General features: G+C 43.6%; 1 protein-coding gene across 1 annotated transcript in view; it reads left to right on the forward strand.

Moving 5' to 3' along the window:
- The window catches only part of ATP6V1D (ATPase H+ transporting V1 subunit D), a 47,575-nt gene extending 34,486 nt beyond the window's left edge, over positions 1-13,089 (forward strand). Inside the window, exons 7-9 of the mRNA XM_029598866.1 lie at positions 968-1,034; positions 7,708-7,786; positions 9,239-13,089. Of these exons, the coding sequence (XP_029454726.1) occupies positions 968-1,034; positions 7,708-7,786; positions 9,239-9,380 (288 nt within the window). The 3' untranslated portion in view covers positions 9,381-13,089. The remainder of the gene's footprint in view (positions 1-967; positions 1,035-7,707; positions 7,787-9,238) is intronic.
- Positions 13,090-14,434: the final 1,345 nt, after the last annotated feature.

The following is a 14,434-nucleotide window of genomic DNA, read 5'->3' on the forward strand; positions in this document are numbered from 1 at the left end:
TTATATCTACGTCATCTCCCCAATCCCCTTCTCACTTACTGGCAGGAGGGGGGTGGTGGGATGAAAGTTGCAAAGTAACCAGGGAAACCATGGTTCAAATCCCACTGCCGCCCTTGTGACCTTGGACAAGTCACTTTTATCTTCCCTGTTGCATTAGCTGCAAACGTACTGCCTGAGTCACTAAGACTTTTCTCCCATTCTGTGTCTATGGGAAAGTACCTTGATGAATCAGGCCCTTAAATTATAAGCCCTCTGGGGACAGAAATACCTACAGTACCTGAACGTAATCCGCTTTGAAGTGCCGAAAAGCAGAACAAAAATCTAAATAAATAAAGTTGCGACTGAGGGGACAAGAGTGCCTGCAGACATCACACCCTTACACACATCCCTCACATTTCCCCAGTTACTCTAGTGCTTCGCCCCCTGACAAGCACTGATCGGAAGTAGTGCCCCACCCATACACACTGCACCTATAGCACTACCCCCCTCCCAACACACAAAGTGGCAAGTGAGGGGGTAGGGAGGGGGAAGGAGTGTGAAGTGGGGGAGAGAGAGGCGAACAAAATGGGAGAGGGGAGAATAGTGTGTGCCTGCCCTCCCTGCTCACACTCCTCTGATACCACTTGCCCCCCCACATCTCACATGCATACGCACTGCCCACACCCCCTAACTTTGTCAACACACACGTTGCCCCCCCCCCCCCCCCCACACACACACACGAGGAGAAGGGAGCAAGGGGGAAGAGTGCCCACACACACACAAGCGAGCGGGGGCGCAGCCCCTAGTAAATATTTTGAGATCTGTATTGTTTGTGTTTTCTGTTTTGATTCCGAGGGAATATTTGGGGAACGGATTTATATTTACAGGAGGACGTCTTGTTCTTTTTCATAGCAACAAAGAATGTCAAGCCGTAACATTTTCATTTACACTGAGGAGGCTTTTCTGTTTCCCATTCCTTTTGCTGTAGACTTCCTTTGTTACATTGGATGAAGCCATTAAGATAACAAACAGGCGCGTAAATGCAATTGAACATGGTGAGTGGTGAGATTTCTGGGTCAAGGGGAAGCTGCTGCAGCTGTGTTAAAATCTTCCTTTCAGATCTTGGGTAGCAACACGCGCAAGTTCAGACTACTGCACTAATATTTAATCAGAAAGTGATTAATCTCACTTCTGATTGGATGCCTTCCTCTTTCATATAAGATGCTCTGATTTCTGTAAACGTGTCTTATGTGCTAACACCTGACTTCAGAAAGCACAGTCGGTATAAGCACTATACTTAGGGTTTGGTTTTGTTTTTTTTGCATTGTTTGCATCCTATAATTCATTTATGTAGATTTAGCTTGTGCCTTTTCATGGGTAGCTTACAGCCTGAGGCAGTGAAGGGTGAAATGACTTGCCCAAGGACACACAGAACATCAGCTGGATTTGAACCCTGGCTTCGCTGGTTCTCAACCTGCTACACTAGCCACTAGGCTACTTCTCCAGTGTTAGATGCATTGATCATGTAGAAGAGAGAGCTCCTCTGTGGCCTTTCAGTGCTGTAATACTTTGGCGACACGTGTGTAAATTGTCATGTCAATAAAGGTCCCTGACTCTGAAAAGTGCCCACATAGCCACAAGGTCTGCAGGGGCTTTTACCCGCTGCCTTTGCACAGGTTTTCAAAGGGAAAGTAGGAGCATGCTGCCTCGGGGGGGGGGGGGGGGGGGAAAGGACCTGCAGAAACCTGCACCTCCTTTTCCCCTTGAAAAGAACGTGTGATTTCTCCTAGGTAAGAGGTGGACGGTTTTCAAACAGGCAAATGGCTTTAGAAAATTTTCCTTTCCTCCTCCTTCTGCTCCACCAGACAGGAATATGTGGATTTAGTCTCCTCATCCAGCGGTTGGAGACAGAGTTGGGTGAGTTTATTTTTTTTATGATATCACCTGAATGTATGTCATGCATGAAACCAGACCCAGCCAGTGTTCTCTGCCTCCAGCTATTGGATGGACAGCTGTGAACAAGCCTTGACTCAGTATTTTAATTGAGGAGAATTTTTATGGCTATTTCATGGTATAGCACTTTAAACTATTTTTTAGTCAAATGTACCTTAAGGGCCAAGCTCCTGCAGACTGTTCTCTGCAGTGAAGCGAGCCAGGACAGCACTACAGCTCACTACCCATCTGATGGGGTTTGTTTTCTCTGGGAGAGCACTACATGTGTAGTTTGAGCAGGCCCTTTTCTGAAAAAAGGACCGTCTACTGCCGCTCTGAGCAGAAACACTTGTGGAAGCCAAGCTCCTGTAATTGATAAGCCTTGCAGTGAAGCGTGCCACTGACAGTTTGAAAGCTCACCTCCTCTTGTCAAGACTCAAAGCGAGCCCACGAACCAAGGTCTTCCATCCCAGCTCCCATCCCTTGAATGTGGTAATAGGCTGAGCAATAAAAAATATTTGACAAGAGAAGGTAACATTCTTATTATTCAAATTGCCTGTAATCTTTTTCAAGGTAGAAAAAGAACCAGAGCTTTCAGCTGGCTAAGGTAGGTCATTCAGGCTATGATTAAAAAGGGAAAGGGAAAAGATACTTTCACATTATATTGAAAATTGGTTTTCTAAGGCTAAGAGAGATTTTCTGAGGATTGCCATGTGCCAGTTCACATGTCTGAGTGCTGTGCTCTCTGACCTTTAAAAGGCAGAAGCAGACAGCACATAGTGTACAGCTTGCAAACATGATGATAAAATTGAGAGTGTAAATCAAACAGCAAGCTTACAATCTGAGGGTCCTACTACCCTGAACCTAGTGCAAAAGTATGTTTTAAACTCAGAGACCTATCCAGAGAGAGAATAGCTAACATTTTTTTTCCCATTGTGATTGTAATGCTGCCATCTTGAGAACACTCGAGCAGTTACAGGCTCTGCAAGGCCGCCTTTGATTTCACTCTCAAAGTGCTGGGACAAAGTAACAAAAAAGGCATAGTGATTACGCCACCATCCCTGCCTCAGAGTTTTTTTTCTGCCCCAGCTCCTTAAGAACCCTAAACAAAAGATAATTTCCTAGCATGTAGATAGATGGATTCAGGACCAGTGGGTTATGCACCTCTACCAGCAGATGGAGACAGACCAAACTAACGTCACAGTATATATACCCCTGCAGTGACATCAGCCTGCCAGTATTCTCTGTTTCCAGCAGATGGTGGACGTGCATCTCCCTCCTGGTGATTGCTTCAGATTTTAGAAGGAGAAATAAAAGGAAAATTGTTTGCCCTGCTCTCCTGCGGTGATACCAAATGGTCCATTCTTGAGGTGAGAATTCCTGAAGTGATTTCTGTGGTCCCTCAGACGAGTGCCTTGGTCCCGGGTAGTTGGTTTTTCAGCCGGTGTGGACTTAGCTGATTGTACAGCTGAAAGGCAGCAGGTGCAGGAAACCGAGCTTGGCGGTGACAGCAGATACCCTCTTCCCCTGCAGCCGGAGACCATCTCTGTACTCAGCCGGGAAGGGCTTAGCTCAGGTAAGTAAAAAAAACATCAGAGCAGTGAAGGAGGGTCATTTACGGAATTCCCCTTCCCCAGTCTCTGTGCTCAGTTCCAATGTTTGTCCCGTTCCGAGGGAGGTTAGGAATGGGGGAAGCCTAGTGGGTTAGGCAGCCTTTTTTGGCTAGGCCCCGCTTTGAAGCTTGTTCACTGCATGCCATGTGATAGGCTGCAACAGTGTTTTCATGTGCTTTTGCCTTCCAGTTCCCTCTACAGGACATCGGTTCAGCCAGGGCTTTTGGTTATGCATCCAGGCTGTACACAACAATAGTCTCTTCCTCTGTAGATCAGAAGGAGGTAGAAAAATATATTTAATACTGAGCAATAGAAGGTCTCAGTAATCTGTCTGTTTTGCTAAGTTGAAATTGAAGTATAAAAAATTCTGCCGACTGGGATTCAGATCTGAGAGGGATACAGCCAAGGCCATTCCACTGCAAAACTGGAGATTAAACTATTTCCAAAATAGACCTTCCCCCAAGACCAGCTATAGACATATAACACTATTTTCAAGGTTAGATACGCTATCATCACAGGTCTGTTTTAGAAGACACACGTTGCTGCCAGATACTCACCACTGAGCAGGAAATAATCTATACTTGTGGAAGGAGGCGCAATTAAGGAATTATGTTTCACTTTTTTTTTTCTTCAACTATCTGTGTGGATGGCATTTGTACTAGTAATGTGGAAAGAGCTCTATTTAAGAAGAAACCTGTAGCTTTTTGATGGAGAACAGACGGCACAGCTTGAATCATTCTGACAAGGTTAATGAATTTGTTAGTTCTTTAAGATCACTAGCACATTAGGAGCTAGAAAGCTTCTATGACTCAGGCATTAGGCTGCCAGTTCTCGCTCTAGATTGCATCTCTGCAAAATGACTTGCAAAGAGAGTTTATTTGGTGAGATACTTGAAAGAATAGTCTTAAGTCAAGATGAATCAAGGAAAACAAATTGTCTTCATATTTACTACCAGGGGCTGCAAATGCCGGAGGGCATTGGGGCCTATTCAGCTAGAGCACAGTCTTCATCATGGGCGGAGATACCCACAGTAAATCTGATCGGTATGGGTAAAGTGGCAACTTGGTCAACTCTAGTTCATTTGCCAAGCATTGTAGGTTGGATGTTCTCGTGAGACAGGATGCTAATTTTGGGACAGCTGTCTTAAGGTCAAGTTTGCATTCCACCCATTCGATGTAATGGGGCTTTGATACATCCTACATGTTCTTGACTGGTGGAGCAGAAGGACAAGGAAGGAGAAATTAAGACTTACCTGATAATTTCCTTTCCTTTACTTCTACTACACACAGGTCAAGAAGCCCACCCTGGGATGGCCAAATTGAGCTACCTATATAATTGACTAAATTTTATAAATTGTGAAAAGAAAAAGATTAATAAAATAGGGAAATGGTTTGAAGAGATTTTTCATTCCTCCAAAGATTTTTAAGACTAGAATTTAGTTAAAGTGCTTCTCATAGTATAAGTTGATGATTTATCTCAAAGAAAGTATAGATATTAAATTTTTTGTGTGTATTGTTGAGATTAGATCAAAATTTTAGACTTCAGTTATTACATTTTTGTGTTTCCTAGTGGCTATAATTTAAATGTAGCTTTGACGTAGTACATTGTCTGTATCTGGTTCCAATCATGACATACATACAGTTGATTTCATCATAAAAAAACCCAGCTGCCTCCAACTGCTGGATGATGAGACTAAACCCACATATTCTTGACTGGTGTAGCAGAAGTAAAGGAAAGGAAATTATCAGGTATGTCTTAATTTCTCCTTATATGCCACAAAATAGGGAACAAAACACTTGCTAAATCAAGTAAAGGCCAATATTAATAAAAACGTGAGCTCTGAAATTAGGTACCTACGTTTTGTCAACTGAAAACTTCACAAATTTAGGCTCCTACATAAGTCTGCTATTTATTTGTCTAGATTTAGGTTCCTAAGTTAGGTGCTTAGCTCTGAAAATCCATACTAAGTTCCTAACTTTGTTTTTTCTTCCCTAACACCACCTCTGTAGCCACCCACGTTTTAGGCTCCTAAACTTAGGAACTTGGTTTAACAATATCAGTAAAAAGAAATTAACACTCTAAATTACAGTTGTCTATGGCAGCTCCCTTTGTCAATAAAATTGAAGTCCCTTTGGCTATCCAAGCAGTCTGTGTATTAGCTAAACTTTCCTTTTCAAAGCATGAGTAAAGGAGTGCAAATGCACAGGAATAAGCGATACCTTTTTATTGGTCCAACTTAATACATTTCTTGACTAACTTTCAAGATTGTTCATCCAGTAAAAAGGTATTGATTGCCTGTGTCCCTGTTTTTCAAACTAATTTGTATTGAGTAAAAATATCACTAGTAACAACATCTAGAAGCCAGAGTCCAACAGTACAGTTCAGAATTCCACAGCCCAGTCCATCTGCAGGCCTAAGGTGTCTGGAACCTGTGCAGGTCCGTGCTGGGTTTTAACCCACGATTGAGTTGGGCATGTTCATCCTACTTTTATCATTGCAAAAACTTTTTCCTTGTATTCAAGTGGCCTAGAGGAGCAGCTGCAGGGTTTTTTGTTTGGTTTGTTTTTTTCTTGACAGATGGATCTGCAGTAAATAGGGGCGGATTTTCATACTCCGCGAATAGGCCTACTTTTGTTTGCGCTCCAGGCGCAAACAAAAGTACGCTGGATTTTAGTAGATACGCGCGGAGCCGCGCGTATCTGCTAAAAACCTGGATCGGCGCGCGCAAGGCTATCGATTTTGTATAGCCGGTGCGCGCCGAGCCGCGCAGCCTACCCCCGTTCCCTCCGAGGCCGCTCCGAAATCGGAGCGGCCTCGGAGGGAACTTCCTTTTGCCCTCCCCTCCCTTCCCCTACCTAACCCACCCACCCGGCCCTGTCTAAGCCCCCCCCCTTACCTTTGTCGGGGGATTTACGCCTCCCTCCGGGAGGCGTAAATCCCCGCGCGTCAGCGGGCCTCCTGCGCGCCAGGACGCGACCTGGGGGCGGGTCCGGAGGGCACGGCCACGCCCCCGGGCCGCCCCAGGCCGTAACCACGCCTCCGGGTCCGCCCCCGAAACGCCGCGACGACCGGGACTGCCCCCTAACACGCCCCCCTCGGAGAACCCCGGGACTTATGCAAGTCCCGGGGCTCTGCGCGCGCCGGTGAGCCTATGTAAAATAGGCTCACCGGCGCGCAGGGCCCTGCTCGCCTAAATCTGCCCGGTTTTGGGCGGATTTAGGCGAGCAGGGCTCTGAAAATCCGCCCCATAGTGTAGAGTAATTTAAATGATATACAGAGTTAAATCGCCCTTTATTTTTAATGCTGAAAATCCAAAGCTTATCAGCAAAAGCCAGAAGTGAAGAATTCTAACCATGCCTTGTAGACATTTTCCATTGCCCTGCTAATGAAATGCTTGACATTTTATTGCCACAACCTGAACAAATGTGAAGTGCTTCCAGAAAGCGTGTGTTCTGCAGAATCCTCTTTCCTTTGCATGAACCACCCCTACTAACCTTGAGTTTAACCTTGACTGTGCAGAAAGATTGGGAATTTCCCAAGTGTCAGGGGACATTAAAACCTGTGATGGAGCTCTGAGCCTGCAGCCATTCCTGGTATATTCCTAAGAGTCTGTGCAGTCAGTCCTGGCTTAGAAACCTAGCTTTAGTTGGCCATATGGTTTTAGTTTACAAGCCTCTTTTTAGTCCCTTTAGTAGTACCTTATTTAAACCATGCAGCAGACTGATTTAAGGCAATCTCTATATAAATGCATAAAGTTTCTCTTCTAAAGGTCTGGTCCGATGTCTCAGTGGAAGTGCTGTTACTACCATATGGGAAGATCTGGATCCATTTCCTGAACCTGTCTTCTCTTTCTTGGGTCTTCTGGGAATGGGGGAGCACCTAGTGGCTAGACTTGGAGTGCATGTATGCCAGGGTCAAGAAAGAATTGTGGTATGTAGCTTTTGATCAAAGACTGTCACAGCAATGGCTGAGATGGACGGGGGCGGGGGGAGGGCGGAGGGAGGATGGAGTTAAAATAAATAAGGAAAACCATTTTGTGAATGAAAACTAGCATTGTAGCCTAGTAGAAGCTGGTTCCAAAGGAGCAAGAAGAAACTGCTGGCCAAAAGAAAAAATCTTGTTGTAAATTATAAATGCAACTAGTATAAATGCAGCCTGTTAACATGTCTACTTTACATCCTAGTGATTATTCCGAAGATTGAGCGTACCCTGTCCTACATTATCACCGAACTGGATGAACGAGAGAGGGAGGAATTCTACAGGTAAGTGTGATGCTGTTCTTGGGTATTCCTCCTCTTCTACAACACAAAAGCAAAACAACACTAGCTAGTGTTCTGTTGAGTCTATAGAGGGAGACAAAGCAATGAAACCATTGAATCATGGTAGGACTTCACTTATCACTGTCTCCGTAGTCTGACATGTGATTGGTACAGGTTCTACTCAACACGCTTTACTCAGCCATCTGGTTTTGGGTTGCATCACAATTTTAGCAATGGGGGACAGAAAAAATACGATTAATCTTGGGCAGTTAGGCAGTACAACTGATACACTGGGAGCTAAAACTCCTTGCTGTGGCTCACTCTGAGGACTCTGGATTGTGGATGATTGCAGACTTCAGCCCAGCTGTCATGTTCTGCCAATTCATAGGTAACATACAGTAAGAACTTACAGCTGTGCAGACATTTCCTCGCAGCATGCACCATCACTTGGGACTGACTTACAGATACTAGTGTGCGGCTGCAGCACGTTTTACCTGCAAAGCCAGACTATCGGTGGGTTAAACACAGAAAACAGTATGCTGAGAAATTGATGACAAATCTTTTCCTGATTAGCTTGCATTTCACAACTCACGGGTCCCTTGTGAAACTTTTTGCTTCTCTCTCACCCTTATCTTACTGTTTTCTTTTTAACATTCAAGTTTTTCTAACTGCAGAAAGTTAAGCAATGCAAAATGAATGGCTGCATGTGATGAACCAGATGTGGTTAGGATAATGTCCAGGAATTCCATTTTTCACTTTATGGCATGGTGGGAATGGTGCAAGGGTGATTTTATGATGTTAGCAACCAGCACTCTGTCTAGTTTGGGTCTGATCTCGCTGGAGAGGGTCAGGATGGACATGACAGGTAAGACACAAGGTGCACAGACAGTATTGTGTCAGAGCTGACACTGGGCCTGGCCCTTACTTATGTTATTCAGTTAATTTCTTAAGTATATGTTATGTTATACTTCTATTCCACTTTCCTCACACCAAACTTTGAGCCAGAATGGTTTAAAACAAACAAAATAAATCAATAATCCAATACAACATTGTAATAATAATAATATATAAAATATAATAAGAAACTGTGCTGTTTTGCATCCTGTTCTTAAAATATCTTCTTTGCTTTCAAATTACTGAAGGAGAGTGGCAAAAGGGCCAGAGGTAGTCTTGGTGTTTTTAGGGGCAGTTAACTGCCAGGAGCCTATAAGAGAATGTCTTCATGTCATTCAAGGTCACCGTATCCCTTGTAGTACCTTACAAACTGCACCAATCGCTGATTTCTAAGGAAGTTTTGCCAAGTCTAGCATAGTCTGGGTGCTTGGTGGACTCCTCCTTGCCCTTTCCTTTCAAATTAAGGGGACCCCCCCGCTTAGGAAGAAGCAAGTTTGTAGCTGGGCACCAAATGAGTCTGACAAGTACGGCAGGAATCAACCCTTTCTGTTATGTTTTAAGGTTAAAAAAGATTCAAGAGAAGAAAAAAATCCTGAAAGAGAAAGCAGAGAAAGAGCGGGCCCTACGGATGGCAGGCGGTGAAGGCTTTGAGCCGGCAAACCTCCTGGCAGAAGAGCGGGATGAAGATCTACTCTTCGAATAGCGCCGTCCCTCTCCACCGCAGCCAGGAAAGGCTTGGGAGGCCTGGGGTGCAGGCGGGCTGTTGTGATGTAATGCATTGTGTTACTGTATTATTTATACTGTGGCTCATTATTTGTCGTCCTGTCTCATGACAAGGTCACTGGCTATACATTTTCCTACCAGGGGCAGAAGATGGAGTCTGTTTCACATATTTAGCCTATCACTGGAAAGGTGGGCTTTTCTTGAATTTTTCTGGTTGACTGTCTTACCGCCTGCAAACTCCAAGGGATTGTTTTCAGTGGTTGCTTTGGAAGGTTTTTTCGGTGTGAGCACTCTTAGAAATGAATGCGCAGTGTTAATGTCAAATATGGATAAGGTGCTTACTTAGTTTGGAGAGATGGATGTTGGACAGTTCCATAGTACTACTTCCTATTTACTGGACTGTACCAGCTTTTTCTTGCTAGGTAAGGGTATGGGCATTAAAGGAATTTCTGTGGCTTTCCCTTGGTGCAGGTCTTCATCTCCTGCTTTGTAACAGGTCTGGTTTCCATAATAAATGTCTGCTACCGCAAGCAGAGCTTTATTGGACCAGGACAAGTTGCAGCAGCTAAAGCCTGAAGGATTAGGGTCCCTCCTCATGGTTAGCTACTGGAAGAACGGTAGAATCCAAGCCATCAGTAATTACCTAAATGCCACTGGGCAGAAGCTCATGTATACTTTTATAGAGTCATGTTACATTTCAACAGTTGTCAATTTCTCTATAGAGACAGGGAAGAGACAAAAATTGTTTTATAGCTCATAGATTTTTCCCAGGAATTTACTGAAGCTTATTTTTTATTTAAAAATAGTATCCCATACTAGAGACTGAGATTTCTAATTTTAGTGGCACCTAGGGGTAGTGGAAAGTTCAGCAGTGGCTGTGAGACTTTCTGCTACGAAGTAAATAGGAGTGTTTATCCCTTATGATGATAACTTCTAGCATGGTGCATCCCACTGGCCAGTCTCCTTTTTTTTTTCTTCAATTTCTTCTGTCTGATATTTGATGCATCTGGTCATTGCTATTCTCTGCAAAACCTTCAACCACACATTCACTCAAATACCCCTTAAAATATTTTTCAAAACATGAAAGGACGAACATTTAAAAAAATATTTTAACAAATTCTTGGGTACTAATGCTGTTGGTTGCTTTGTGAGCATGAATGTTTTTGTATATCCTCCATGGACCACTACATTGTTAACTAATGTTAATTAAAGTTGCTGTATCTACCTGACTAACTTCAAGCAAGTCAGTGCCCAGGAGGGGACCCCTTTTTCTGTAATGGAAATTTGCAAAGTAGGGGTAGGGAAAGATTGCCAGGTCTGGATTTAAGTATAGGTAACCGGCATGTACTGAGGGTGCCAAATTCTGAATGTATTAAAAAACTGGGATATTCCTCCCCCCCCCCGTCTCCCTTCCTTCTGCTACATGATTTGCCAGGGTCAAAACCTCCCCACCCCCTAGTCGTCTGCCTATGGGCATCAAAAGCTCAACTCTGCACCTGGAGATTTACATGGCTGCGAGAAGAGAATAAAGGAGCATATTCGGGAAAGTTAATTTTACATACAGACTTTCCAGTTGGTTTTCAAAGAAAACTGTATAAGGTAGCTTTGCAAATCCTGTCTTAAGTGGCTGGATCCTCACACCAAGCAGGGTGGAATTTGTGTGTGTAAACCTTTTGAAAACACAAAACTACACACACAAATCCTGCCCCTCCCCCTGAAATGCCTACCATGAGTTTGCATAGAAGACAGCATCCACTAGGGTAATGCACAAAGAGCCATTTACCTGCAGAGAATCAAGCTTTATGCACCTCACTCCTTTTTAGAGCAGTCCCTATGAAGGGTATTTTTAATTATATGTTAATTCTCTGACAGAAGCAGAGTTGGCATTCTGGGTGATGAAGAAATGCCCCTTGAGAGCCTTCCCAAGCTGCAAAGAGGCTTAGCCCTGCCACAGAGGTTTACACTAAACTCAAAAAAAGAGAGTGGTTTTAGGAATACTACTTGCCTCTCCAAACAAACTGCATGGCTCGCCTTTTTCTTTTAGTGAACACATGAGTGTTAACATTTTCTGTTCACTGAACAATAAGAAAGCCCCAGTAATGTTACAGAAATTTGAATGCAGAGAAAAGCTTAGTAGGAAGAAGACATAGTGGAAAGGCAAAAAAGTGGAAGGCACTTGTTAGCCTGCTTCCCGATGTCATAGAGAGCAGCCCCTCCAATACCTGACAGGTCTCACTAAAAGGGACACCACCTTTATGGGGGGTGGGTCCTTAGCAGCTGCTTTCAAGAAGTCAAAAGGTCTCCTGTCTGGCGCAGAGACTTGCCAACGCACACACAACATTGTGTTCCTGCTGGAATTACTTATGAAGATAATAAATACAATACTAAAGGCTGTCAAATTGTTTTAACTTTTTTTTTTAAATATGGGATTGGGACATATTAAGAAACCATAAACAAAAGTCACAGTGCATGCAGCTGACTTGTGAATAATCATGTTGGATATGCTGAAACCCCTGCCTGCTCTGGGATGCTAGTACAGGAGTTTGTCATCCTTTGTGATAGGAAAGATCACCTGCTGGACTTATAGCACTGCCTGTTGCTTCTCTGGCCATAGAAGCGCAAAGGGAAAAAAGGAAGCAACACAGTCAAGCATAGATGTGGGGTTTGTTTGTTTTTTTAAGTATCTATATGAAAATGTCTTATGGCAGGATTGTATTGCCCCCAATAGGTCCTGGAGTACCTCTTAGTCCAGGGGTGGCCAACTCTGGTCCTCATGTGCCACAAACAAATCAGATTTTCAGGCTATCCACAATGTATATGCATGAGATAGATTTATATGCACTGCCTCCATTGTATGTACATTTTTCTCATGCATAGTCACTGTCAGTACCCTGAAAACCTGGCCAAATTGTGACTCTCGAGGACCAGAGTTGATCACCCTTGCCTTAGCAGTCTGGTTTTCAGGATCTCACAATGAATGTACATGAGAAAACCTTGCCTGCAGTGCCTCCACTGTGTGCAAATCTATCACATGCATATTCAGTGCCTGAAAATGTAGACTGGCAGGGGCCTCTGCTTGGGGACCATTTTATAGAAATCAATGACATTTTCAGCTAACCTACCCTTTGGCTGTAACATCCTTATTCTTGGAAAAAGTGCCATCAATGCTAATAAACATGGAACAGACAAGGCCTTAGTTTTACACTGAGCCAAATTTGGAAATCCTGGTTTTGGTAGGGACCATGCCATCTTCTATATAAATCCCTTTTAGAAACATCTCCTAATCTTAAAAGCTTCTAGTTTGTTAATTCATAGATGTGTAAATAATGATGTAAAAGAGGACATCTCCAAGATATACAATTGAATGTCTCCTGAGCTGACCTGAACCTTGTATGCAGCATAAGGAAAATTGCTGTAAGCTGAAGATCTTTAGTACAGGAATTTTGCAGAATAAAGGTCAGAGTTACTGTATTAATCTTCAATCTCTAATAAACCAGAGGTAAAATATACCCTAAGAAAACTGAGTTTAGTTCTATAAATGTAATGCATTTCAGTGCATGATACTTTTACTAACTGAGATAAAAGGTTTGAAACAGATTCAGAAGGGTTTCTTTTTTACCCATATTTTATTATGTAATGTTTCATAAAACAAAGTAAAGCACTTTTACATAAAAGGATATCCAACTTAATTAAGCCTGGTTTAACTAGCTTACTTTTTTTGGGGGGGGGAGGGGGAGAGAAACTTAAGTTGTAAGCTCTCTAGGGACAGGAACATGTCCATTGTAACTGAATATAATTCACCTTGAGCTACCAATGAAAAGCTGTGAACTAAATCACAACTGATAAATAGTTGGGCCCAGCTCAATTAGATTTCACCTGAGAGGAGTGGTATGAGGAGAGAGGCAGTGGATAGCTAGGCCCAGCATAGTTACACACAGCTTAGGCCAAGTTTATTTAGGCTCCACCAGAGGGGAGTGGTGTGGAAAGAGCAAAAGAGACTCGGCTTAGCCCTCGTCTAAGGGAAGTGATGTGAGTAAAAAGGTTGAGGCCTAGATAATAGACTCAGTTCACTTAAATAGCTTAGCTAGACCTAGTTTAGCTAGGCCTAGGTTAGTCCTAACTCAGCTGGGCCTCATTATAGGAGAGTGGTGTCAGCAGTGCCTAGTTAGGGTTGCAAGAGAAATGAGGTACTCGCCTTAAACCCCTGAAGAGGTGAGCGATATTAGAGAAGGAAGCCCAGCCTCGATGAGGGCGATATTTAGTTAGATCCAGCTTGCTTAGGCCCCAAGTGAGAGGTCTGTTGTGAGGAGAGAGAAAAATTCAGTTTAGGACCCTTTCTGAAGAGAGAGCAAAAGCAAAAGGCCCAGTTTAGTTAAACCCCCCCACCTGAGGGGAGTGGTGTGAGGAGAGAGAGAAAGCTTAAGTTTTGTCCCACCCAAGGGAAATGATATTTATTTTTACAAACTTCTATTCCGCTGATCCGCAAATCTCAGCGGAGTACAAAATAAAATTGGACAAACAATAACAAATAATTACATAAAATTGAGCAACAATGATATGAGAAAAAAAGAGATGGGTAGAGCCTAATTTGGCCCACCTATGGGGAAAGCTGTGATAAAAATGGGGGAGGGGCAGTACCTAGTTAGGTCCAGTTTAGGCCCTACCTGAAGGGACTACTATAATGGAAAGGGGGGGGGGGGGGGGTACTGTGTCCAGCTAGGCCCAGCTCAGTTTCAGCTAGTTAGATCCAACCCAACTAGGCCCAGCTGAGCTAGGCCAAGTCTAGCTAGACCCTCACCAGCATGGAGTAATGTGAGGAGAAAAAAAAGGCAGTATTTAGGATCAGCTTAATTAGGCCTGAGGGGAATGTTATGAGAAAAGAGTGGTTCTAGCACCAGGGGGCATCCTTGTCTGGTGCAGTGCAGTCATTAATCAAAACATAGACCCATGGGTTGCTATAGAGCAGGGGTCGGGAACCAATGGCTCACGAGCCAGATGTGGCTCTTTTGATGGCTGCATCTGGCTCGCAGACAA

This window comes from Rhinatrema bivittatum, chromosome 4 (assembly GCF_901001135.1).
Source record: "Rhinatrema bivittatum chromosome 4, aRhiBiv1.1, whole genome shotgun sequence".
NCBI lineage: Eukaryota > Metazoa > Chordata > Amphibia > Gymnophiona > Rhinatrematidae > Rhinatrema > Rhinatrema bivittatum.